At 54.3% G+C, this 22927-nt stretch overlaps 1 protein-coding gene across 1 annotated transcript in view; it reads left to right on the top strand.

Annotated features, from left to right (window-relative positions):
• Positions 1-21321, top strand: part of FAIM2 (Fas apoptotic inhibitory molecule 2) — a 33821-nt gene extending 12500 nt beyond the window's left edge. Inside the window, exons 6-12 of the mRNA XM_046012295.1 lie at positions 968-1018; positions 1361-1400; positions 1907-1944; positions 2476-2563; positions 2818-2913; positions 4608-4661; positions 17742-21321. Coding sequence (XP_045868251.1) covers positions 968-1018; positions 1361-1400; positions 1907-1944; positions 2476-2563; positions 2818-2913; positions 4608-4661; positions 17742-17891 — 517 coding nt within the window. The 3' untranslated portion in view covers positions 17892-21321. The remainder of the gene's footprint in view (positions 1-967; positions 1019-1360; positions 1401-1906; positions 1945-2475; positions 2564-2817; positions 2914-4607; positions 4662-17741) is intronic.
• The last annotated feature ends 1606 nt before the right edge of the window (positions 21322-22927 follow it).

Here is a 22927-nt window from a genome sequence, read left to right as displayed (position 1 = left end):
CCCCATGTCATCTCAAATCTTTCTGGGATGCGTCAGGCCAGATATGCAGGAGTGAGGCAGCCTGGGATGTCTGTGGGTGGGGGAAAGACGGTTGGAATTGCTGCTGGGTGGGATAGGTGATGAACCAAGGAGGGAGAAGGGCAAGGATGCGCAGGCGCCCTGCTAAGGGCCCACTGGGGGCTGGAGACCATGCACTGATGGTGGCACCAATCTAGGTAGGCACGGACACACCCCTGGAGTCCTCAGCCCCTCACCTTCCACCTCCTAGACTGGTCCTCACCTCCACTGCTGTCTAGAAAATCCTCAGTCCTCAGCCCCTCCCTGTTGCTGGGTGGCACCTGAGCTCCCAGCCAGTCATCCGCTGGACATGGCCTCCTGATCCGGAAATTCACGTCACTAGAACTTCCTGCCTGGGCCAGGTGCTGGCAGCACAGATGAGGGCCCGTCCCTTGATCCACTTGCAGTCTAGTTGGGGAGACCAACACCAAAGCAACAAGGTGGTTACAAGTAGTGAGCGGGGCGGGAGGGGACTGACCGAGGCAGTGTAGGGCAGTGGTTACAAGCTAGGACTCTGGGGCAAGAAGGTTCGAGGATTACATCAATTAGTAGTCCTAAAGCACTTCGCACTCTGGCTGGCACACGGAAAACTCCGTATGCAAACTTACTGTGGAGTATTGAGTGTCTGGGGCGGGGGGGCACTTTGGACTGGGTGTGAGCTGCCCCATGACACCCCTGACCCAGTATTTCCCGAAGCTTGTCCAATGCCCATTCCTGTGTTTTGGGATTGGATGGCCCGCCTGCCTGTTGCCAGGTTCTAGGATGACTGTAGGCTTCAACCCCCTTCCCCTCACCCGATCCTACTGCCTGATACCTGAGGGCAGGGGTGGTGGAGAGGAGAATGAGCCCGGCATTGGCTGGAGGGACCTTGGGGCATGGGCTGACTGGCCCATCCCTCTGTCTCTCACAGCGCTGTATTCTTTGCTACCTATCTGACCCTGGCCTGCTGTTCCGGACCTAGGTATGTGATGGCTCGAGGAGCAACTTGTGGGAACACGAGCAGGGTCTTGAAAGTTCAGGCCCTTGTCCTGCCCGCCCCCAGGGTACAGTGCATGTCTGGGAGGGCTCTAGCCTCTGCCTCCATCAAGCCTGCATCTCCCTCCTTCACTTGGGGCCTCTGAGGTAGCAACGGGAAGGAGTGGATCCACTCATGGGGGTGCCTGGGGATGTGGCTGAAGGAAGGGGCTCTGAGGAGTGGGGATGGGGCGAGACCGAGAACCCCTCCCTGTGGCAGTGACCCTGGCCTGTGCCTGTTGGTGCCCCTCCCCCCCTTCTCCTCTGAACTTGATGGCTTGCCTTACAGGAGGCATTTCCCCTGGAACTTGATTCTTCTGACCATCTTCGTAAGTGATGTAGGGGTGGCTGGGGACAGAGGCTGAGTGGAGATGGTGGGGGGAGGGAAAGAGGGTGGGCTTCGAGGGCCAGGAAATCTGGGCTGGGGATGTCCAATGTGAGGTCACTAGTGGAAGCAAGAGCATCCTCACCCCACTTCTGCCACAAAGACGTCCCACTCTCTCTTTCCAGATGGGCTTAGTCTCCCCCGACTCTAGCCACTGTCTCTTTTCTTTGTGTTGTTGTTTTTAAGAGGTTTGAATGAGGCATCCTAGGAGTTACGGATAATGAAGAGTAGGTCATAGAAAGGTGGGGAGGAGTGGAAGCAGGGCTGCCAAAGAAAGAAGGGGACAGCTAGTGTCAGCCCGAGCTGTGGAAGTGTGTGTGTGGGGGGGGCGAGGCAGACACAGAGCTGAGGGGTGCACACCAGGGGTGGAGACCCAGGCTGGGCCTTGGAGGTGTCTGGTCCCCGAAGGCTGAGTTCTGGAGCATTCCCTCATCCTGCTTCTCCTTCCAGACCCTGTCCATGGCCTACCTCACTGGGATGTTGTCCAGGTAAAGGGGACAGGTGGAGGGGGATGGGCCATACTCTGAGGGGAGTTGCTCCCGAACACATCCCTTCAGACAGCATTCAGATGGGGAGGGGGTTCAGGCAGGCAGGAAACATTGGCCTGGAGCCCTCTCCTCACACATTCCACTCAACGGTGACAGCGGGACCGGCCAGGTCAGCAGGGCAGAGGTGGGGAATGGACAGGAGCAAGGTGACCTCTCGAGCTGCAGCTTAGAGGACCCCAGACTGACTGATCACCCCATTCCCTGTGAGCCACCTCCTGGCGGCAGCACCAAGCCCTCCCCACCCTCCTCCACTCCCACATTTTCAAGATCCTTCTGACAGAAGTTTGAGTCTAAGCAGGCTCTCAGGGAAGAGGCTGGGAAAGCAGGGAGAGGGAGGACACTGGGGAGGGGGGAAGGGGAGGACCTGAGGTCAAGGGATCGGGGACTGAACGAAGATGGTGGGCCTGGGAGGAGGGCCGGGGAGACTAGAAGGCCCGCCCGAAGCTGAGCTCCTGGCCTCCCATCCTGCAGCTACTACAACACCACATCTGTGCTGCTGTGCCTGGGCATCACGGCTCTCGTCTGCCTCTCTGTCACCGTCTTCAGCTTCCAGACTAAGGTCAGCTTCAGGCTCCTGGGCAGGGCAAGGCCTCTGGGATGGGGGTGAAGGGGAGCTCCAAGTTTGGGTCCCTGGCTAGGGAGAGGTGAAAGGGGCGAGTGGGGTCTGGGGAGGCCTCCTGGAAGAGGAATGCTGGCTTCTGCCGTGTGTGTAGGCCTCTGCCTTCTGGCCAGCACACTGCCCAGCGGGGGCCCCCAGAAATGTGCAGCCATCCCGGGCAGGCCCCACAGCTGACGCCTGTCCTGACCCTGTAGTTCGACTTCACCTCCTGCCAAGGCGTGATCTTCGTGCTGCTCATGACTCTCTTCTTCAGCGGACTCATCCTGGCCATCCTCCTGCCCTTCCAATATGTGAGTCCCCGCGTCTCCCAGCTGGGCCCTGGGCAGTGAGGGAGAGCCCACCTCCCCGAAGGCTGCTGTTTCCTCCCCCGCCCTCCAGGGAAGGCCCTGAGCCAAAGGCCTCCAACTTGCCGTCCTGTCCAGCCCTCCTGGCACCTGCCCTGGGCTGGTTGGCAGGATAAGCAAATAAACAAGGAGGCTTTTCTTGGCAGGCCTGGGCACCTGCTTGCACCATGAGCCACATCCGGCTTCACCTTTCTCATTCTCCCCTCTCGGGGGAGGTGAGGCCGGATGGTGGGGGGAGCATAGCACATTTAAACCCTAGGCAGAGAAGGGAGCACAGGAGATCCAGAGGGCCACGAGGCCCCAGCAGGGCCCTGAGGAAGGGCCCCGGAGCTCTCAAGGGATCAGCCAAGTCCAGAGAGACAGAATCTGGCTGGCCAGGCAGGCAAGAGGTGGGGCAGCGGGGCTCTGAGCCTACCTCCCACCCCATTAGAGTGTCATCTCAGCTGTCCAGTTGACCCTGGGAAATCCAACTAGGCCTGCACAGAGTCCGGTGGTGACTGAGGCAGTCAGGCTGCTGCCGATGGAGAAGGGGGCAGACTGAGGGCATCACAGGAGGGACTGGGGTTTAATCCTGGGAACCCAAGGGATGAGGCTATTAGACTTCTACTAAGGGCTCAGTGCTTCTACCCCGCTAGTCCCCACCCAAGGCTCCTCTTAGCCACCTTTGGTGCACAATCCCCACCCCTCCCCCGTTGCCCCTTTTCTGCCAGGCTAGGGCCAGCATCCCTCGCTCTCCCCTTCCCCCACCCCATCCTGCCCAGCCCCGGCCCCCAGGGTATTGGCTTCAAGTCCAGGACATCAGGATTGGTTCTAGCATTTCCTTGGCACTTTCCAGGATCCTGTTGACGAAGGGAGGAGCCGGAGCTGGTCTGGGGGCCCTCTGTGTATCTAGGATGGGGGCGCGGTTACAGGAAGGGGCCTCAGAGCTTCAAAGAACCCTTTATTGACTCAGGGCAGGCTAATGGGATGCTTGTGTTTCCAAGAATATTCTGGGGGAAGGCCCTATGGAGGGGGGCACAACTGAAACTTGCAGGGTTTCCATACCCATCTGGATGCCCCAGAGACCCAGGGGGAGCCAAGGTTGGGCAGAGGCGCTGTTCCAGTCTCTACAAGTAGACCCATCATGCACAGCTGGCAGGGGCTCCAGAGGACCCTCTCTACCCTCCCACACCCTCCTGGGTCCTTCACCCCTTCAGACAAAGCTAAGGAGTGTTCCTACAGAGGAACAGACAGACCCCGCACAGGACAGGGATGAGTTCACCCTGGGGGAGGTCAGCAGCTTGAGGCCCGGCTCAGGCAGGGAGGATGACAGGGGTCCCCCAGGGTGAGTCTCCCTCATCCAGCCTGAATCTGGGGCTGTGTGTGCAGGGAACAAGTACCATCACCTGGGAACAGTCCTCCCAGTCCCTCCATGATCACTGCTATCCTAGGGTTCCCCAGACCCACCTGGAGCCCACAGAGAATCCCAGACTCCTCTGTGTTCTGGGGCTTCTTAGGGATGGCTGGGAGGGTCGGGAGGTCCTGTGAGAGATGGAATCCACCAGGGAGGTCTGTGCCGTGTCCTTTGGTCTCTGGACAAAGCCCTCCTCCCTGCCCCATCATCCCCATCCCCCTAAACCGGTTTCATTTCTGCTCCCCAGGTGCCCTGGCTCCACGCAGTGTATGCCGTGCTGGGAGCAGGCGTGTTTACGTTGGTGAGTGTGGCTCCCTGGGGGGCCCCGCCTTCTCAGCCTCTGATCACCTCCCCAGGTCCTTCCACTGTCCCTATCTTCCTCACAGTCCTCCTCCCTGACACCATACGAAGCTCCTGTGGGTGGGTCAGGGCTCAATGCCACATTCAGGGAACTCTCTCTGGTCTCCAAGATACACCAGCTTAGCTGGGCAGAGGGTGGGTAGGGAGGAAGGTCATAACAACAGGATTAGAGCTTCGGACAGAGCTGAGAAGACGCACCCCTAGGCTCTGGGGAGGCCAGTGCTGCTTGTGGGGATGGAAGAATGAGGGTGCCCTGGCCAAAGGGACTAAGTTAGTCAACGCTCTCCTAGGGGTAATCTAGGAAGGCTTCTTGGAGCCAGGAAGATCCCAAGCGTGAGAGAGGCACTTAGTTCAAGCTCACTCTTGGTTGTTCTCACTGAACTGAGAGTGTTGAGGACAATGACAATGACAATAAGAGCTATAGCTAATATTTATTGAGTAAGTCCCCCTATCCAGCAAGCCCTCCGTGTGCACTTAATCCTCACCGTAACTCTGTAAAATAGGATCTATTGCCATCAGATTCAGATGAGGAGCTTGAAGCTCAGAGACTAATAAAAGACTTGCCCAAGTTCACATGGCTAATCCTAGGAAGTGGAGGGCGGGATTGCGACCCCGGATGGTCTGACTCCAGAGCCCCAGTCCAGGTATGAGGCCACATGGAGGGGGGCTGGGGTGGCTAGAGCAGAGGCCCAGGAGACAGGAGGTTGCCAGAGGCAGACAACTGCCTGGAGCAGCCCACCACAGGCCTTTGTTCAGGTGGGCTCCAAGCACCTGAATATGATACTGCTCAGGGATACACACACCCCCCCCCCAGCCAGGTGGGCAAGCCCATCTTGGTGACTTCCCGGGGAGCACACAAGGTAAACATCCCCTGCCAGCGCGAGTCATGACCTGAGCCTCCTGTCCCTCCCTCACTGGAATGTTCAGCTCAGCTCAGTCTGGCCAGAGTTCTAGGCTCATTCATGGGTCCACAGGCTTGTGGGTGACACACTGGAAAAAATGGAGGGTCAGAACCAGGAGCAGGGTTTTGAGGGGTGTGGACAAGGAATGGGGTTTGGTAGATTCATTCATTCATCTCCACGGGTCTTTACTGAGCAGATACTGTGTGTGAAACTCAGTGCTCTGTGCCCAGGGTGCCATGGTCAACAGGAAGAGCACAGTGCATGGCACATAGTAGAGTTCAGGAACTATTTGCGGAATGAGGAAATGACCTCAGGCTTGGAACCTGAGGCTGGAAGGGACTGAAAAGGAATCTAGTGAAACTCCAAGCCCTCCCTTTTTTAGAGGAGAAAACTGGACCACAAAGAAGTTAAATGATGGGTCTCGTTTCCTGGCAAGATAAGGGCATATCAACTAACCTATCAACTAACCGTGGCCTTGGTCATAACTAGGTTAACCCATTCATCACAATTTACCCAGAACTTGCCCAGTTTGAGTGCTGGAAATCCCACTTCCTTTTTTTTTTTTTTAAGATTTTGTTTATTTATTTGACAGAGATCACAAGTAGGCAGAGAGGCAGAGAGAGAGGAGGAAGCAGGCTCCCTGCTGAGCAGAGAGCCCAATGCGGGGCTCGGATCATGACCTGAGCCGAAGGCAGAGGCTTTAACCCACTGAGCCACCCAGGCGCCCCAGAAATCCCACTTCTTGTAGGAACCCTTATATCCCGGCAAATCGGGAAGGTTGGTCACCCCACAGTATTGACTTCTCTTGGCTCCTGCTCCAACCTTCCCTCCTCTAGGCAGCACCTACTTAAAACAGATTTCAGTGATGAGGATGGGGTAGGAAATCGGGCCAGGAGGAAAGAGAGAGGCAGGGTCACACTGTAGGGAGTGAGCCTGGGGGCCTTCAGAGGGAGGCATTTGCCAGGGACAAAGGAAGAAGGGGGGTCAGTATTGCGGGTAGAGTGAGAGGTGGGTGCCTCGGTGGGGGGTTGGGGAATTTTTGTGGCTTCATGGGGATCGGGGCACAGCTAGCGTGTCTGCTAAGCAGGAAGGCTGTACGTACAAGTAGGGCTGGATGAACAGTAATCTCTTAAATTTGTTTAATAATCCCCTGTATTATTAGAATAATAAAAATAATCCCAGTCATCTGTTCCACCCTTTACATTTTACAAAACACTTTCACACCTGTTGCCTCATTGGATCTCCACCACAACTCAGGGAGGGAAGCAGCGGCTGGTGTTACAAGACCTGCTTTCCACATCGGAAGCCCTGGGTGTTACAGGCTGCCACAGGGTCCCACTGCCGATAAGGGGGCAGATGTAGGACAGGACCCAGGTGTCCTGTCCCCAGCCTGGTGCCATTTCCAGGACCCCTGCGGTCCCCCTTCAAGAAGACAACTCTTATTAGCTTGGATTTGGGAAGAAGCTGGAGAGTTCTCTCCAGCCACCCCCCTGCTTCCTGCCCCCACGAGCATTGCCCTCTCTCCTGGGTTATTCCCGTCAGCGTGGAAACAGGCTAGAATTTCTCCCGTCTGGAAACACGCACACACGCAACACACTCTTGACCCACATCCCCTTCTAGCCACCCCCATTTAGAGCAAAAATCTCTAATAAGGAATCTACACTGACTATAGGCATCCCCCCCACCGGAAGTAGAGTGTTCCTATGAAGCCTTTTGTAAACTGAAAGAATGAAAAGTGAAGAAGCAATTACCATTAATTTCTATGAAAGAGATTTTGAGTGTCCCAGACCCCAAAAATGACCTGTCTTAGGTTTTTCTGCTACCTTAGGACACATCTTGAGGACCTTATGCACAAAATAAATCGAGATAAAGCACAGCGTCTCACAGACACAGCTCAAAGCTGCAGCAGCTTGATGCGGAGATGCTGGGTACAGTCACCAGGCAAGGAGCTTGGGTGCGCCGCTCGCTGCTGGGGTGCAGGCCGTCTCTGTTACAGCTCTCTGCTAAGCAAATGCTGAAGACGCTACGGCTGCTTTTTCTTTTTTTTTTTAAATAAAAGTGAAAATCCTCTTTGGATTTCTTTTGGCTAGTGGAATCAGGAGCTGCTGCAGGTCTTCTGTAAAAATGAAATGGCATAACTTGAATTTTCGGCAAGGGAGGGGGCCTGTATTTCCAAGTCTTCTCCCTTCTCTCCTCACAATCCTTCTCCAGTTCTCTCAACCCTCTTAATGCTCTCACCAGGTCAGCCATGGCCTCCATGTTGCTAAATCCAGAGGTCATCTCCCAGCCCTCACCTTGCCAGACTCAGCCTCTTTGATACAGTTACTCATTCCTCCGCCCAGAAGGGCCTTCTGCCCCAGGCATCTTGGACACCAACTGTCCGATTTTCCTCTAGCCTCCCTGCTCGCACTGAGCGCCATCGGGCCATCGGCTCTTCTCTCTCTCCCCTCGCTCCGTACAGGATCTCAGACTGTCTCAAGACTTTGAATACCATCTTTTAATGCTGATGGCCCTAAAACTGATCTCCAGCCCAGACTTCCAGACTAGAATTTCCAGTTGCCTACTTAGTATCTACATTTGGAAATCTACACAGCACCCCAAACCTATTATGCAGAAAACTGAGCGCCTGCTCTCTCCCTGAACCCCTGTTTCTCCCACAGCTTTCCCATCTCTGTTAGTGGCAACTCTGTCCTTCCAGTCACTCAGGCCAAACGCCCTGCTGACATCCTCCTCTCTCTTCACACACCATATCTGGCCCTGCAGCAAATTCTGTTGGCTCCACCTTCTAGCCAGAATCTGACCACTTGTCTCCACCTACATGGCCACTCCCTGGGCCATGTCCCAAACTGCTCCCACTGGTGGGGTCCCCACAGTCTGTGCTCAATGGCAAGCAGCTAGAGGGCTCCTGTTAACTGTGAATGAGGTCGGATCATTCCTCTGTTTGGCCTTCAGGGATCGCTTCCCAGGCCTGTCAGCCCCTGCTGACCTCACCTCCTCCCATGTCCCCTTCCCCCACTCTGTCCTTGCTGCCCCTGACCATGGCTGGTTCATGCCCAGCCCAGTACCTCTGCACCTGCCTCTGTCCGTCCCCTCGGATCCACTCACAGCTCTCGTGTCCCCGCCTTCAAGTGTTCACTTTGTTTACAATCCTGTGTGACTGAGCCCGCACACACACCCACACATGAATGCACACACACACACACACACACACACGCACACACGCACACAACTCCCTCTTCCTCTTCCCTGCTTTATTTCTCGCCATAGCACTTCTCGTCCTCTGACATATGCTTTGATTTTTCTGGTTGGTTTAGTTGTCTCCCTGCAGCAGAATTGAAGTCCCTTGAGGGCAGGGATTTCCGCATCCCTGGTGCCTAGAACAGTGCCTGGCACACAGGAGGCACCCCCTTGGTGTTTGTGGAATGAATGGCTGCCTGAGAGGCCCGGCTGGCTGAGGGGCTGGGGCTGGCTGCGAGGCTGGTCAGAGCAGGGCAAAGAGCCTCAGTTGCATAGTGAGCCACAGGGGAGGAGAAACCACAGCGCCTAATTACAAGTTAATGTCTCATTAGGAGAACAACACACAGAAAGGCCAAGGCCAAGCTCCTCCTGCAGATTATGTAAACAATGGTTAGGAGCGCATTGTGTGATGCCCCCAGATCCAACTCCTGTCCCTCGTTCCCCTGGGTTACCAGGAGGGGAAGCGATCCCTGAAGGCCACAACTTCCCTGGGTCCCCTGGGAATGGAAAGAGCTGGGGAGGGGCCCTGGATTCGTTCTCATCCTCCCCTGAGTTTCAGGTGGACAGAGGCCATCAGAGGCCCAGCCCTACAAGAACTGTCTTGGGGCCTTTCCATTAACCCCACTCGGAATCTCCTTGGCCTCAGTCTGACCCTGCTTCCTGCGTCCGTTCTGTCCTAAGGAAACTGTGGTCCCCTAGTCTCTTCATCTGCTCACCCTGGCCTCTCCCACCCCAGCCGATGGAGAACTCTCAGCACCATGAGGGGCCCTCCCAGCACCGTGGCTCCAATGAGGAGATAGCACTCAGAGCCTCCCTGCCCAGCTGCCCAAGGAGGGTGTGTGAGAAAGGAGAGTGCTGTCGGAGGAGGGTCCAGACCCCCAGTGAGGAGCTCCCTCCCGGACCCAATCCTCCCAGCTGGGGCCTTGAAAGGGCTGCTAGAATCTAAGCTTTTCCTCTCCTGGAGACCTCAGCCCCTCCCTGACAGTCTTTGGCATCTGTGAGCCGCCAGGCTGGATGAAGCTGAGCTTGGGGGTGGGGAGCCTAGGCTTCTTGGAACCAAGGTCCTGCCTTGAGGAACAGGCCCCTCCAACGCCTCACCTGTCTAGCCTTGGCACATTCTCAAGAGGCTTTGGGTTTTCTGCCTCACCCCTATCTCATACCCCCCACTGGGCACCAGACCCAAATGCCCATAGAAGCAGGTGAGTCAGCCCACAGGTAGGTACCTCAGGGTGGCCTCCTCCTCCTCCTCACCCTTTGCATTCCCTCTTCTCTCATGTAGTGCTTTCATGTAGAAGCTCATGGAAGGTCAGGCAGGGGAGCGTGAGGGCTTGGCTGGGTGGGATGATGGGGCAAGGTGGAGGGGCTGGGACAGAGCAGGGGGGCTGGGCAGGGAGAAAGAGAGAGCAGGTGGGGCCGAGGGCCTGGCCAGCTGGTTTCTCACTGTGGCTGAGCCTCTGTGCTTACACGGCTCTACCTCAGAGCTGGGCCTCCTCTGGGGAAGCTAAGGTCTCTCCGCCACCTGAATGAGGAAGCCAAGCCAGGAGACTTAGGGAAGGAACTAGACACAGGACTTCAGAAATTAGGTGACAAGCCCAGTAGGAACAGAATTCTCCCCTGCCCAGCCTGGCCAGTCTGGGGACCTCAGAAGACATCACAGTCTCTGTGTTTTAAGGAAGATTATCAAGAAGCTGTGTGGATAGACCAGAGGCAGAGAGACCAGATAAGAAGCCACTGCAGAGTCCCAGAGTCAGAGACAGGGTGGCAGGAAGAACATATGTTGGTCAGAACTGGATGCTTCAGGGCCCAGTGGTGTTCGGATGAGTGAAGCTTAGGTGGGAAGATGCTTTGTTTATAGAGGTGCTGGGTCTCCAACCCTGGGTGTTGGTCCCTGGCCATGGGGAAGATGCACACAGCCATCTGTCCTCAGCCCCTGGAAGAAAGGAGGACAGAGACTGAGTCCTCAGAGCTGGCATGGACCTATTTGTGCTGAGGCCTCAAGAGAGCATGCCCCCCACCCCACATACACTCCTACATACCACACGTGCCACACAATCCCCCCATGTACCACACACACCACACATGTACCACACATACACAAAATACCACACGCTCCACACAACCCCCCCATGTACCACACATCACACATGACCACGCATACACCAAATACCACACACACCTCCCAACCCTCCCACATACCACACGTACCACACAACAACCCCACATACCGCACACCATGTATGTACACACACACACACACACACACACAGAGGCACACAATGTTAGCTGCCAAGGCTGGATGAAAGCCCCATTTTCCTGACTCTCAGCCCAGTATTCTTTCAACTCTACCTCCCTGTCCATTTCACAGAGAAAACAGAGGCTTCCTGACTGACTCCCTCCACAGCAGAAGGACCCAGAGACGCTTTCTCAACCTCTGAGACCAGGCTTTTTAGCAGTTACTTCTATCCAGCTCCAACAGAGAATCTGTGTCCCAGTCCCATGACTGGCCTAGGTCAGCCCCCACAGCGTCTGAAAGTTTCTAGAAAGAGACTCCTGATTGTCTCCCCACTCCACCCCTCTCCCTGCTTTTCTGGTCAGGGCCACAATATATATCTTATCTTCTTCATGATTAGACAAACACTTTGAAAAGCAAAAAGGGGCTACACAAACCCAAAGCAGGGTATGATTTTTTTTTATTTTAGTCTATTTCATCCAGAGCTTAGAAGCTCTTTTGCATCCGTTTTTTACGTTAGCCTGAAAGATCTTATGAGAACCTTCTCTGTTTTGCCACCCACCCTCAGGCCACTAAAACAGCCCTAACACCTCACCTGAGGCCTCATCTGAACCCTCTGGAAGTTGAATTATTTCCTCTGAGGGCTACAGGTTGGAGGGTGGAATGCTGGGTAATTGCTCCTTCAGGGGGAAAGTGCTCATGGTGTCCCCCTCTCAGGACTCTTCTCAGTTTCACTTCCTGAGACACAAATCCTCAGCAACCAACGCCCTGCTCAAACCAAGCCCTTGAAACCCACACCTTGACACAGAGAAGGCAAAAGAAGCCCCGCCCCCCCCCAGCCTCCAGGGATGGGGGACTCAGGGAGAGGGGTGGTTCAGAGTTCCTGTAGGGAGCAGGGCTGAGGAGTATCCAACTGGCATGCTGGGGCAGGGAATGCACGAGTCGCTGCTCTCTTATCCAGAGCAGAGCTGGGAAGAGGTGCTATCAAGATCTAGCTCATCCTCTTACTACTGTGACCTTGGGAAGGTTACTTGACTTCTCTGTGCCTCAGTTGCTTCATCTATAAAATGGGCTAATATGAACTAGTTCACAAAGCTGTGGTAATAATTAAATAAGATACTTTTTGAAAGGAAAAATGAAAACAGTCTAGCACCTGGAACTTGGTACTTTTTCAAACTATCATGATAGCTTTTATTCTTTTTTTAAAAGATTTTACTTATTTATTTGACAGACAGAGAGATCACAAGTAGGCAGAGAGGCAGGCAGGGGGTGCGGGAAAGCAGGCTCCCTGCGGAGCAGAGAGCCCAATGCGGGACTCCATCCCAAGACCCTGAGATCATGACCTGAGCTGAAGGCAGAGGCTTAACCCACTGAGCCACCCAGGCGCCCCATAATAGCTTTTACCCTTACCATAAATGTTAACCTTGTACCTCAGAACACCAAATTTTGGATCAGAGTACCTGGGGTTAAACACATTCTCCACCACATTCTAGCCCTGCGGACTGATAATATCATATCACCTCCCTGTGCTTCCGTTTCCTTATCTTTAAAATGCAGATAATAATAGTACCCACCTGTAGGTTGTTGAGACTTGCGAGTGAATTAATATATGCAAAGCACTTGGAAAGCGCCTGGCGGGTCATTAATCAATAATATCACCTGTTAGCAGTAGTCAGTTGCAAGATGTGAACCCAGGTCTGCATGACTCCCCAGTCCGTGTTGTTAAGCACTGTATTACCCTTCCTCAGAGGACCACACGTGGGCTCTTTCACACACTCTCCTACACACTTTCATTCCCTTTATCCTGGGCTAGGCTTTCTGGCTCACGTGCCTGCCAGACCCTCTTCCCTCAGTGGCCGCCTGGAGGTGCTCGGGTCCACATGCTGATGTTGTTTGTGCCATTGAAATTTTGACACTCAGGCCAGTGAAGACGAGTATCTTCTATTGACGCCAGGCCACAAGGGACCCCAGGCCTCTGCTCACTGCCTCTTCTCCGCTTCCCTACTCCCTTACCTGGTCCCGCATCCCTGCCAAGGGCACAAGGACTTAAGGCTGGCAGCCTCTTCCTATAGACTCCCCCACGCCCAGGCTCACCCTCCAGCCCAGAAAGTGGGAGCAGGGCCAGGTGGGCCCAGTGCTCACTGCAGACCCCCTAGGAAGCCTGCAGCGCTCTTGGCTGTATGCTCTGTTTGTGCTTCTCTTCCCACCTCTTCCAGCCTTCTACGCACGCGCACGCGCGCACACACACACACACACACACGCATGCACACACACCCCAAAGCAGTGTCACATAGTGGAAGGAGAATGGGATTTGGTGGTCTGTTCTCTTGGCTGTGTAAATCAGGCGAGTCACTTACCCTCTCTGTGCCCCAGACTCCTCAGCTTTACGATGGACACGATAACAGAACACCCATCCTGGAGGTTTGTGTGAGGATTCAGTGAAAACGCTCACCAACTCTTTTTTGTGTGTGTTACTTTAATCCTTCTTTTCAAAATTTCTAATTAAATTATATATGAATACATTCATTCATACATTTCAATTTCTTAACTCTGACATAATATAGATGAAGCAAATGTCACTTGCACGGCCTTCGCTACCTTCCTCAGTGGTAAGCGCTGTGGTCAATTGTCTCTCCTTCCAGATCTTTCTATATGCATTTTATAGGTATCGGCTAGCTAGACTTCTATGACATGGTTTTGTGCAGGTTTTTGTTGTTGTCGTTACAGAAAGGATTTTATGATGTAGATTTTTCTGCAGCTTGTTTTTTTCTCATGAAAGCCTATTTCAGAGCTGTTTCTGCCTCAGTACTGCTGCCCACAGTTTATTCAACCAACCCTGGTTGCGTGTTTGGGGTTTCCATTCTGTCACTGTTAGGACCAGCCGTGCTGCGCCATGGGGCGTGTGCTGCTTTGCACACTCATGCCGCCATTTCTGTAGGATGAATGCCGTCCATGTGTTATTTTGTCCTGCTATTCAACACATGGTGATCCCAGCTTTTTGTATTCAGTGCCTCTTTCTTGATGGCTCTGAGCGGGCCTCTGCATGGCCTGGCTCCCCATGTCCTCTGGGAGGATAGCAAACATAAGCCTAGGTCCTGGACACAGCAGGCTGAGGCCAGGTGTGTGGACAGGGGGCCCTGACCAAGCTCAGCTTGGCCAACAGGATGGATGAGGCAAGTTGAGGCAAGTTGGCCTTTGGCTCCTCTGCCCTCTGTGCCCAGCCCCCTTGGCCCCCCCGTTCCCACCTGCTTCTCTATCAAAGTGGGAGACAGATGGTCTGGACTCAGCACTAGGGAAATGATCATTAGCAAGCCACTCTCTTGCTCAGAGACGTCTTTCCTCGTATGTAAAATAGTGATAATAATACCCACCTCCTAAGAGTGAGCCGAGAGAAAGGATTAGTGTGTGAGAGGGCGACTCAGGGCTGTTAGTAGCCTCCTAGTCCCCCTCTGGCTCTTGCTCCCGAGCCGTGTCCTTCCTCCTTGTGCTCAGCTGGGACCTTTTTAGGTGTCAGCGGTCAACTGGCTGTTAGCGCTCAACTCAGGTCTTAGCCACCAAGACGTTAGCTATGACCAACATAGCTGCTCTCAACCAAGACATTAGTCAACACTGCTCACCATCACCCAAGGTCATCAGGTTCCTTTCCCCTTTAATGAGTACGTGCTCCTAATGGAATCTCTGATCATTTGCTTTCATTAGACCTTCAGTTGTCTAAAGGCAAGCTCCCTGGAACATAGTAGGCGCTCAATAAATATTGTTGGGACTAATGAGTGAAAAGCTGTCAGCTGACTTACAGGTGTGAGGCTGCCATGCTGGGTGGTACCAGGCAGTGCAATTGAAATCTGGGGCAGGTTATCCCACGTTGATAAGCATCCATGGCCACAGGCCAAGGGCAGGAGTAGAAATCGTTTCATTCCTCTTTTCTGCACGAGCAAAGCCTGCTGGCTGCTCTAGGAGGCCTCCTGGGTGGGGGTTCCTTGGAGGAGCGCCCTGCACCCCCCCGTACCTGGTCAGGTCCAAACCTTCTAGGTTGAGAGATTCAATTTCATTAGCTCACCCAGGGGTGACCAGGCTCTGAGAAATCAACGAAGCAAGCCACTGATTGATAAGCCAGATCAGCAATTTATTAACTTCTGCTGGCAGCATGACCGCTAAGCAGCCTGTAGCATTCAAGTCGGTCCCTCTCCTTGCTCATTCTCTCTGGAGAGGGCAAACTTCCGTGGGAATCCAATCCCAAATCCAAAGGAGCAGAGCGAAATGAGAATGGTTGAGGCCACACGCAGTCATACATCTATCCTCAACACCATACCACAGTGTGGTCATTGTTGCTGTCCCATTTTGTAGATGAAGACACTGAGGTCAGGAGGGGACGGCTACGGAGGGATGGAACCAGAGCTCAAATACAAGTGTTCTGACTCCAGTCCCGGGTTCTCCTGCATCCTCCCCTCAACGCTGTTGAGCTCAGGGAGCCCGACCTGTGCGGCACAAGGCCCCTCCTCAGCCCCTCCTCAGTCATCACCCCGCCCACCCCATTCCTTCTGTTAAGCCTACACAGCGCCCCCTAGTAACGTTTCCTCTTCTTTGATGGGCCTCCTTGATGGGACACCTGGGACTTGGCAACCACCTATGACAAGCTGTCAAGGGGGCACCCCTGCTTCTGCAGATAACTACAAACCTACATTAGGAGCTAGTAGTCATTGGGTTCTGGCCACGTGTCAGGCACTAGGCCAGGCACTTTGTGTGCCTCTTTCTCCTCGCAACTTCAGGAGGCAAGCAAACTCGTCTCCCCTTTCCTGATGTGTGCTCAGAGCTCAGGGACACCGCCTTGCCCAGGGGCTCAGAGCTAGTGAGGAGTGGAGTTGAGGCCGCAATTCATTGGGGGCTGACTTTCAAGCCCATGCTCATAATCACCCCCACCTCCCCACCTTCCGGGGAGTCATGCCTTCATGTCCCGGATGGGGGAGATGCTCCCTATAGGAGCCTCTGGCCCCACGGCTCTAGTCCCTCTCCCTCCATCCCCGTGCCCCCTGCCCCCACCATGCGGAATTCCTCACTTTTCACACCATAGCCCGCACCTCCCCGGGCCTTCTCAGTCTAGCAAACTCCTACTTGTCCTTCAAGCTCCAGGTAAAATGTCACCTCTCCTGGCCCACCTTCCTCCTGCTCAACCTGCCCTAATGATGGCATTTCCTGAGTTTTATTGCAATCCCCACGAAGCAGTGAGCCCTGGAAGGCAGGCATGGCATGGTGGGGACTCTGCCAGCAAGTGGCTGGCACCAGCTCTTGCCCCATACCTATTTATTGCGTAATGAATGGAACATAATGAATGTTCCAGAGGACCCAAGGTACACAGGTCTTCCACACACGAGTGACGGAAGAGCGGGGCACAGCCCAGTTAACAAGAATGTGAATGGATTTAAAGAATTCCAATCCCAGGTGGGCCAGTTCATGACCTTTGAGACACTGGTGGAAATTTTGGGTTTCCTTCTCCCCGAAAACTACACTATGCCTGTGAAGCATCATCTGCTGTTTCTAGGGGGTTCTGCTTCCTGTGCGTGGACCCCAGAGAATAGCCAAGTGGGAGGAGCTTGAGTCAGTGTAGATGGTAGGAGACCTGGCGGGGGTGGGGGGTGGGCAGCAGCGGGGCAGGGAAGAGCTGTCTCCAAGGGAATCACTGTTCATAGTCTGTTAGGCCAAGAAGGTGCCCTAGGGAGAAGGCATTTCCTGTCAGGAGACACAGGTGCTATTCCCGAACAGTGGAACAGAATGGCTAAGTCTGGGGCCTCTGGAGCTAGGCTGCTCAGGTTCAAATCCTAGTTTTGCTGCGTCCCAGCTCTGTGACCTCAGGCAAGAACTTAACATTTCTGGGCCATGGTTTCCTCTAGGAATAATCCCTACTTTAGGGATGTTATTAGGACTAAGTGGGCTAATGTCTATACAACACAGAATAAGTGCCTCTGCTCACTGTTAAATGAAGCGTTTGTTCATCTGCTAAAAGCAGGGCCCTGGGGCAATGGCAAGGAGACTAGGCCTCAGCTCAAAGCCTTCCGGAACTCCCTGCCACACTCACATAGGTCAAGTTCCTTATTATTAGCTACCCTCCTGGGACAATTCCCATTTCTCTTTGATTTCACTCATATTAATGATTACTTCCACTCTAGACTCTAAGGCCGGGATCTTGTCTTGTTCTTTGGGGGTTTGTTTGTTTGTTTGTTTTTAAGATTTTATTTATTTATTTGACAGAGAGAGACACAGCAAGAGAGGGAACACAAGCAGGGGGAGAGGCAGAGGGAGAAGCAGACTCCTCGCTGAGCAGGGAGCCCAATGCAGGGCTCAATCCCAGGACCCTGGGATCATGACCTGAACGGAAGGCAGACGCTTAACAACTGAGCCACCCGGCACCCTTGTCTGTCTTGTTCTTGACTATTTCCTTGTGCTTGGCACACAGTAGGTGCTTGGGGAAATAGGTGTTAATTAGGGAGGGAAGGTGTTGGGAAAGTTCCAGATTCTGGGCCATTCCAGGAGGGTCACTGAGCAGCCAAGCAGCAGATGATGGTGGGGGGGGGGGGGCCCAGGTGGGGACACTGGGCCCCCTTGGTCGATGTCACAGCAGCTGGACCTTCTGACTTCTCTCTCTTCCCCCTTCCCTCAGTTCCTGGCATTCGACACCCAGTTGCTGATGGGTAACCGACGCCACTCACTGAGCCCCGAGGAGTATATTTTTGGAGCCCTCAACATTTACCTAGACATCATCTACATCTTCACCTTCTTCCTGCAGCTATTTGGCACCAACCGGGAATGAGGAGCCCTTCCTTCCTTCCTTCCTTTCAAGAGTGTCCCCCTTGCTGGTCCTCTGTCCCTCCCTGTATTCTCCTGCAAGCCCAGATGTGAAACTAGCTGTCAACCCATCCTTTGGCCTCCCCTCAGCCTGATGCTTGTCCTCACCCTCTGCAGCTTGTACCCCAGCATTAGGGGCCCCGCAGAACTGAGGTCACACCCTCCCCCTCTGTGCTGCCCCTTCCTCCCACTTACATCTCCTGAAGTGGACAGTCAAGACTGGAGGCTCCTCTGTATTTGAGGACCCAAGGGATGAGTGGGAGGAGTCTAGCAGGATTCCAGACGTGGGAAAGAGATCTCAGGACCCTAGCTGAAGTCTGCACTCCACTGAGGTTCCTCCTAAGGCTGCCCCAGCTGTGTGACCTTGGGGTACACTGTCCTGTGTCAAATCCACTCCTCTGTTCTTTCCTTCTAGATCAGGCATTGACACTTATAAGGGTGTGGGAGGAAGCTGGGAGAGAAAGTGAGGCTGTTCTGCGGGTGGGGCATGTGGATCAACCCAGTGGTTGTCCCAGGCTGCCCATCCTGGCAACTTCGAGACTAGCAGCATGTTCTAGGCACTTGAGACCTATGGCCCGTGGAAGAGGGGCAGGAAGCCAGAACCATCTGCACTTGCCTTGGTTTACCCTCCTGGGTCATGAAAGAGCTCTGTTGGGGCAGGAGGTGGGGATGGGGGACCTGTCCAGGGGCTGGCTGTAAGGGAGATGGGGGGCAGGTGGTCTTCTGGGAGGTGTGGACTTTGTAGTAACACCAAGTCACCCAGCCCTGGATCTCACTGTTGGTCGGCGGGGGGCATGCGTTTGAGATTGGCAGTACTGACTTCCTCTCACCCTCTTCCCTGGACCCCCTGGGTTTTTTCCCAAACCTGGCCTGAGGCTGAGTGGAGTGCATGGACCCTGGAGGATTGGATGCTCTGATAGAGAGGGAGGGTTATACTAGCTCCTGAACTGGAGGGAATCCTGCCCTGAGGCCTTTCCACACTTCTTTCCTAAACTCTCCCCCATCCACTGCTGCCCTGTGCTGGCAGATCCCCAAGCCAGGCCTCCTGCGGCCTCAGTTGGCAGTGCCCATGTCCCTCCCCCTGGCTTCTCTGGCCACTCAGCCCAGAATCCTAAGCCCCCCTTACTTCCTTATCTCCTTATCTCTTGACTCTGGAAGCCATTCAGCTGATGCGAACAGCCAGAGCCGGTCCTTCCAGCTGGTCCCATGTGATGAGGTCGGGTCTCCTTATCAGCCTCCAGGTCGCTGAGAGCTGAGACTCAAGCAGGGTGTACGTCAGCGCCCCCAGCTCCCTGCAGGCCCTGCAGGAGAGGGTACGAGGGGACCACACCAGGGGGAAGTGTGCAGTCAGCACCTCACAGCCAACTCTGGGCCAGTGGAAAGTTACCGGGTGGGGTCAGGGAGGCTCAGATACCTGGACCTTCCCTTGGCCTCTCCCTCCAGGGCTCACCCCTCTTCCCCATGCTGGGGGCTCTTTTGCCCTTAGAGAGAGTGACTAGGTATGTTAGCAATCTGTTTTGACTCTTCCTTCTCCACCCTTCCTGTTTTCAGCTTTCAAGAAATATTGCAGAAGCATTTGAAATTTTGTTCCCCCTTGGGCATTTGAGGAAAGAGGGAAGCAAGAACGGATGGTGGTGTTTGTGCATGAGACAAAGGCAACTGGGAGCACGGCTGGATGCCTACTGTGTGCTGGTCTAAATCAGTCCATTAAAGCAATCCTGTAAAGGCAGTCGTCTGCACATGCTGATCACAGAGGGCAAAGCTGAGGTGGTCGAGAGGATTGGGAGCAAGACCAAGGGCATACAGCTAACCTACTAGACTGGGGCTGGAATGAGACCAGGTGGTCAGGCCAGACATCCTAGGTCTCTGGAGGATTTGTTGTCTTCTGTGTTCCTCCTGGCTCCCCTCTTCCCCCCACTACCACCCCCAAATTTTGTACTCTGTTGTTTCCACCTTCTAGACACAAGCTGGGAAGCAGGATTCTGGTGGCTGATTCTCAGCCTCACTGCCGATGGGCTCATGGTATTAAGTTGCGAGTAGTTTCCAGATCAAGATGGAAGACCTCGGCCGGGGCAGTGCAGGGAGAGGGACCAGAACACATTTCCCCTGAATTCCGGATCCAGTTGCCACCTTTCCTCCAAGGTCCGTTCACGTCCACTCCAGTTCCAAAAGGGCCATTCAGGCCAGGCCTTGGTCATGCTTCCCAGAATCCTCTTGTCCAAGTCCTCCTCTCCCTAGGACAGTTTATGCAGAAATAGGCTTGAGAAGTGGATCTGGGGCTGAGCTCTGAAAGGTTGAGGGAAGGAGGTAAGCCCTCAGCAACAAACAGTGTGACTGGGCAACTTGGCATTCTGGAAGCAGGGATGGTATGCCGCAGACTCTCCCGTGAGGGGCCCCTGAGGGATCCAGAACACGCTGAGCCAGCAGCAGAGCTGGGGCTGGGAGCCCTGCTTACCGCCTCCCCGCCCCCAGCTCAGGCCAGGAGGAGCCCAGGAACACCTGGCTGGGCCTTTGAAGGAGGAAGGGCGGAGGAACAGGAATGCAGGATTAGGAGAAATGGAGAAACCAAAGCTAAGCAGGTGCCACAACCTGCCGAGGAGAAGGAGAACCTGTGGGCCCTCACATTTTTGGCAGGGGAGGGGCTGGGCCAAGGAGGGGGTAGGGTGGTTTTTATAGAGCTCGAGGCAGCCAGGAATCTGACCATCTGTGATGTCAGGTCAGAGGTTTCCTGCCAGGAGGAAGACAGATCAAGAGATCCTCTCCTGGGATTGCAGCTGGGGTCCCGGGAGGCACAGGGAATTCCCCGGACTCCTGCCCCAATTCCCACGCACGTGTGTGGCTCCTGTGTTATTTGAGGAAGCCCCAGGAATCTTGATTCTTCCTCCTAGGGGAGTCAGGAACCCACAGATACCCTTATTTCAAAAGGTTCTGCCTCTCCCTCCCTGGCCCTCCTGGGACTAGCCCAGGACCTAGCCTTGCTCCAGAGAGCTGGATTTCACGCAAGCGCTTTGCTGCCCCCCGGTGGCCGCTGGAGGAAAAGCAGGGCCCGGTTCTGCGGGCGTGGAGCAGAAGGGCTGTGTGGCCTGCTGGTTTCATTCACAACCCTTCTCAACCTCCCCAGACCTCTCTCATCAGCCTCCGATTGTTCCCTTTAGTCCAACCGTTGTCACATCTCTGGGACACTGTTCACCCATCTCCTAGAAACCACCCCGTGCCACCCAGCCCCAGAGCTTTCCCTCAAGCGACTGAGGGCAGAGACCTGCCACCACACACAGCCCCTCTGGCCTCAGCCCCTTCAAGCTGCCCAGGGTCCGCGTCTGTTCCTTTTCCTGGCATCACCTTCCCGGTCCGTGACTGACAGAAGATAATAATAAAATTATGACATCTGAACCGTTTCCTTCGCCTGCCTTTTGCTTGTCGCCTCAGTTGGCCTGGGAGGCCGTTTGTGAGGTTTAACTCAGATTTGATGTGAAATGTTCACATTTCAATGTTCACATTGTTGTTTGTCCCCACAGAGCTAAGTGTAAATTAAATCTCCACACTTACCTTGATGTGGAAAAAGAAACACTGGGGGGCACCTGGGTGACTCAATCAGTTAAGCATCTGTCTTCAGCTCGGGTCCTGATCCCAGGGTCCTGGGATCAAGCCCTGCTCCAGACTCCCTGCTCAGCGGAAAGTCTGCTTCTCCCTCTCCTTCTGCCCCTCTCCCTGCTCATGCTCCTCACCCCCCCCCCCCGATGAATAAAAAATTTAAAAAACACTGGTCCTCCTGTCAATATATACCCCTTGCAGCAGCTTAGGATGCTTGTACCTGTCACCACCCGGCTGGAGGTGACTTCCGATAGCAGGCCTTCCTTCTAGTTCTGTTAGAAGAGTCTTCCTTATATTGACCCAAAACCCGTGTCCCTAGAGGGAAAGCCTATGTTGTAGCTGGAAGGATTCTGAAGATGGGCAGCTTTAGGCATCACTTCTCCCATGAAGCCTTTCTCAGCACCCCCTCCCCCAGTGCTCTGGCCACACCCTCCTCAGAGCCCCCTTGCCCCGAACCACCCTGGTGCATTTTAATCTCTCCTCCTGTCTGCTTGTATGTATGATCCTTGAGCTCCTTGAAATCTTGTTCACCCTTGAATTCACAGGACTTAGACAAATAGTCTCAACAGTGGTTTTTGGATAAATGGGGGAATGAATGAACCTGCTCCAATCCTTTTGTTTTACTTGACAGGAAACTGAGGAGCAGAGGTGCCTTGACTTGTCTGAGTTTACACACAAGTTAGTGCCAAGAGTGGGATTAGAAGACACATGGGGGTGATGCTTCCATTGCCAAGTTCCTTCAGGGAACTTGGGGCCCAGGGTGCCGTGTGGGAGGGGGATACACCATACTGATGCAAAGGGGGACATTATCTTCGCCTGTGACAAGGTTTTGGCTTAAATTCAGCCGCGGCAGGGGAAGGAGCAGGGCAATGTTTAGGGGACTCTGAAGAGAGAATAAATAACACTTATTAGGCACCCACTGTGTACAAAGCACTTCCATAGACAAGAAAGATAGGAGAGGGAGAAGACAGCGGTGTTGCAGGAGAGAAAACGTAGATGACAGCTCCGGACCACTTAGCTCACAGTCCCGAGTAAATGCTCTTGAAAGCAGGCCTGGCAGGGAAGCAAGTACTGAGGAGATGTGGAACAGTGGCGGGGCAGTGGGGGGCCTCCGAGTCAGGGTCTGAACGCATGAAAGGCTGAGCCTGGGCACTGGTGGAAGGGGAGGGAAGGCGGTCCCTGCAGGAGGTGGGGGCCGGGTTGGCAACACCAGGCTCCTCAACTCCTCCTGCTTCCAGCCAGCCCTTCTGTCTGCCTTCGGCCCATTCATTCTTCATTAGTCTCCTAGGGCTAGGGTCACAAATTACCACCAACTGGTGGCTTAAGACCGCAGAAATAAGTGATTCTCACAAGTTGTGGAGGTTAGAAGCCTGAAATCAAGGGGTCAGTAGGGTTGGCTCCTTTCCAAGG

Source organism: Meles meles, chromosome 7, assembly GCF_922984935.1.
Source record: "Meles meles chromosome 7, mMelMel3.1 paternal haplotype, whole genome shotgun sequence".
Lineage (NCBI taxonomy): Eukaryota > Metazoa > Chordata > Mammalia > Carnivora > Mustelidae > Meles > Meles meles.
Note: the sequence above shows the minus strand (reverse complement) of the source record. Positions and strands in the feature narration are given on the sequence as shown.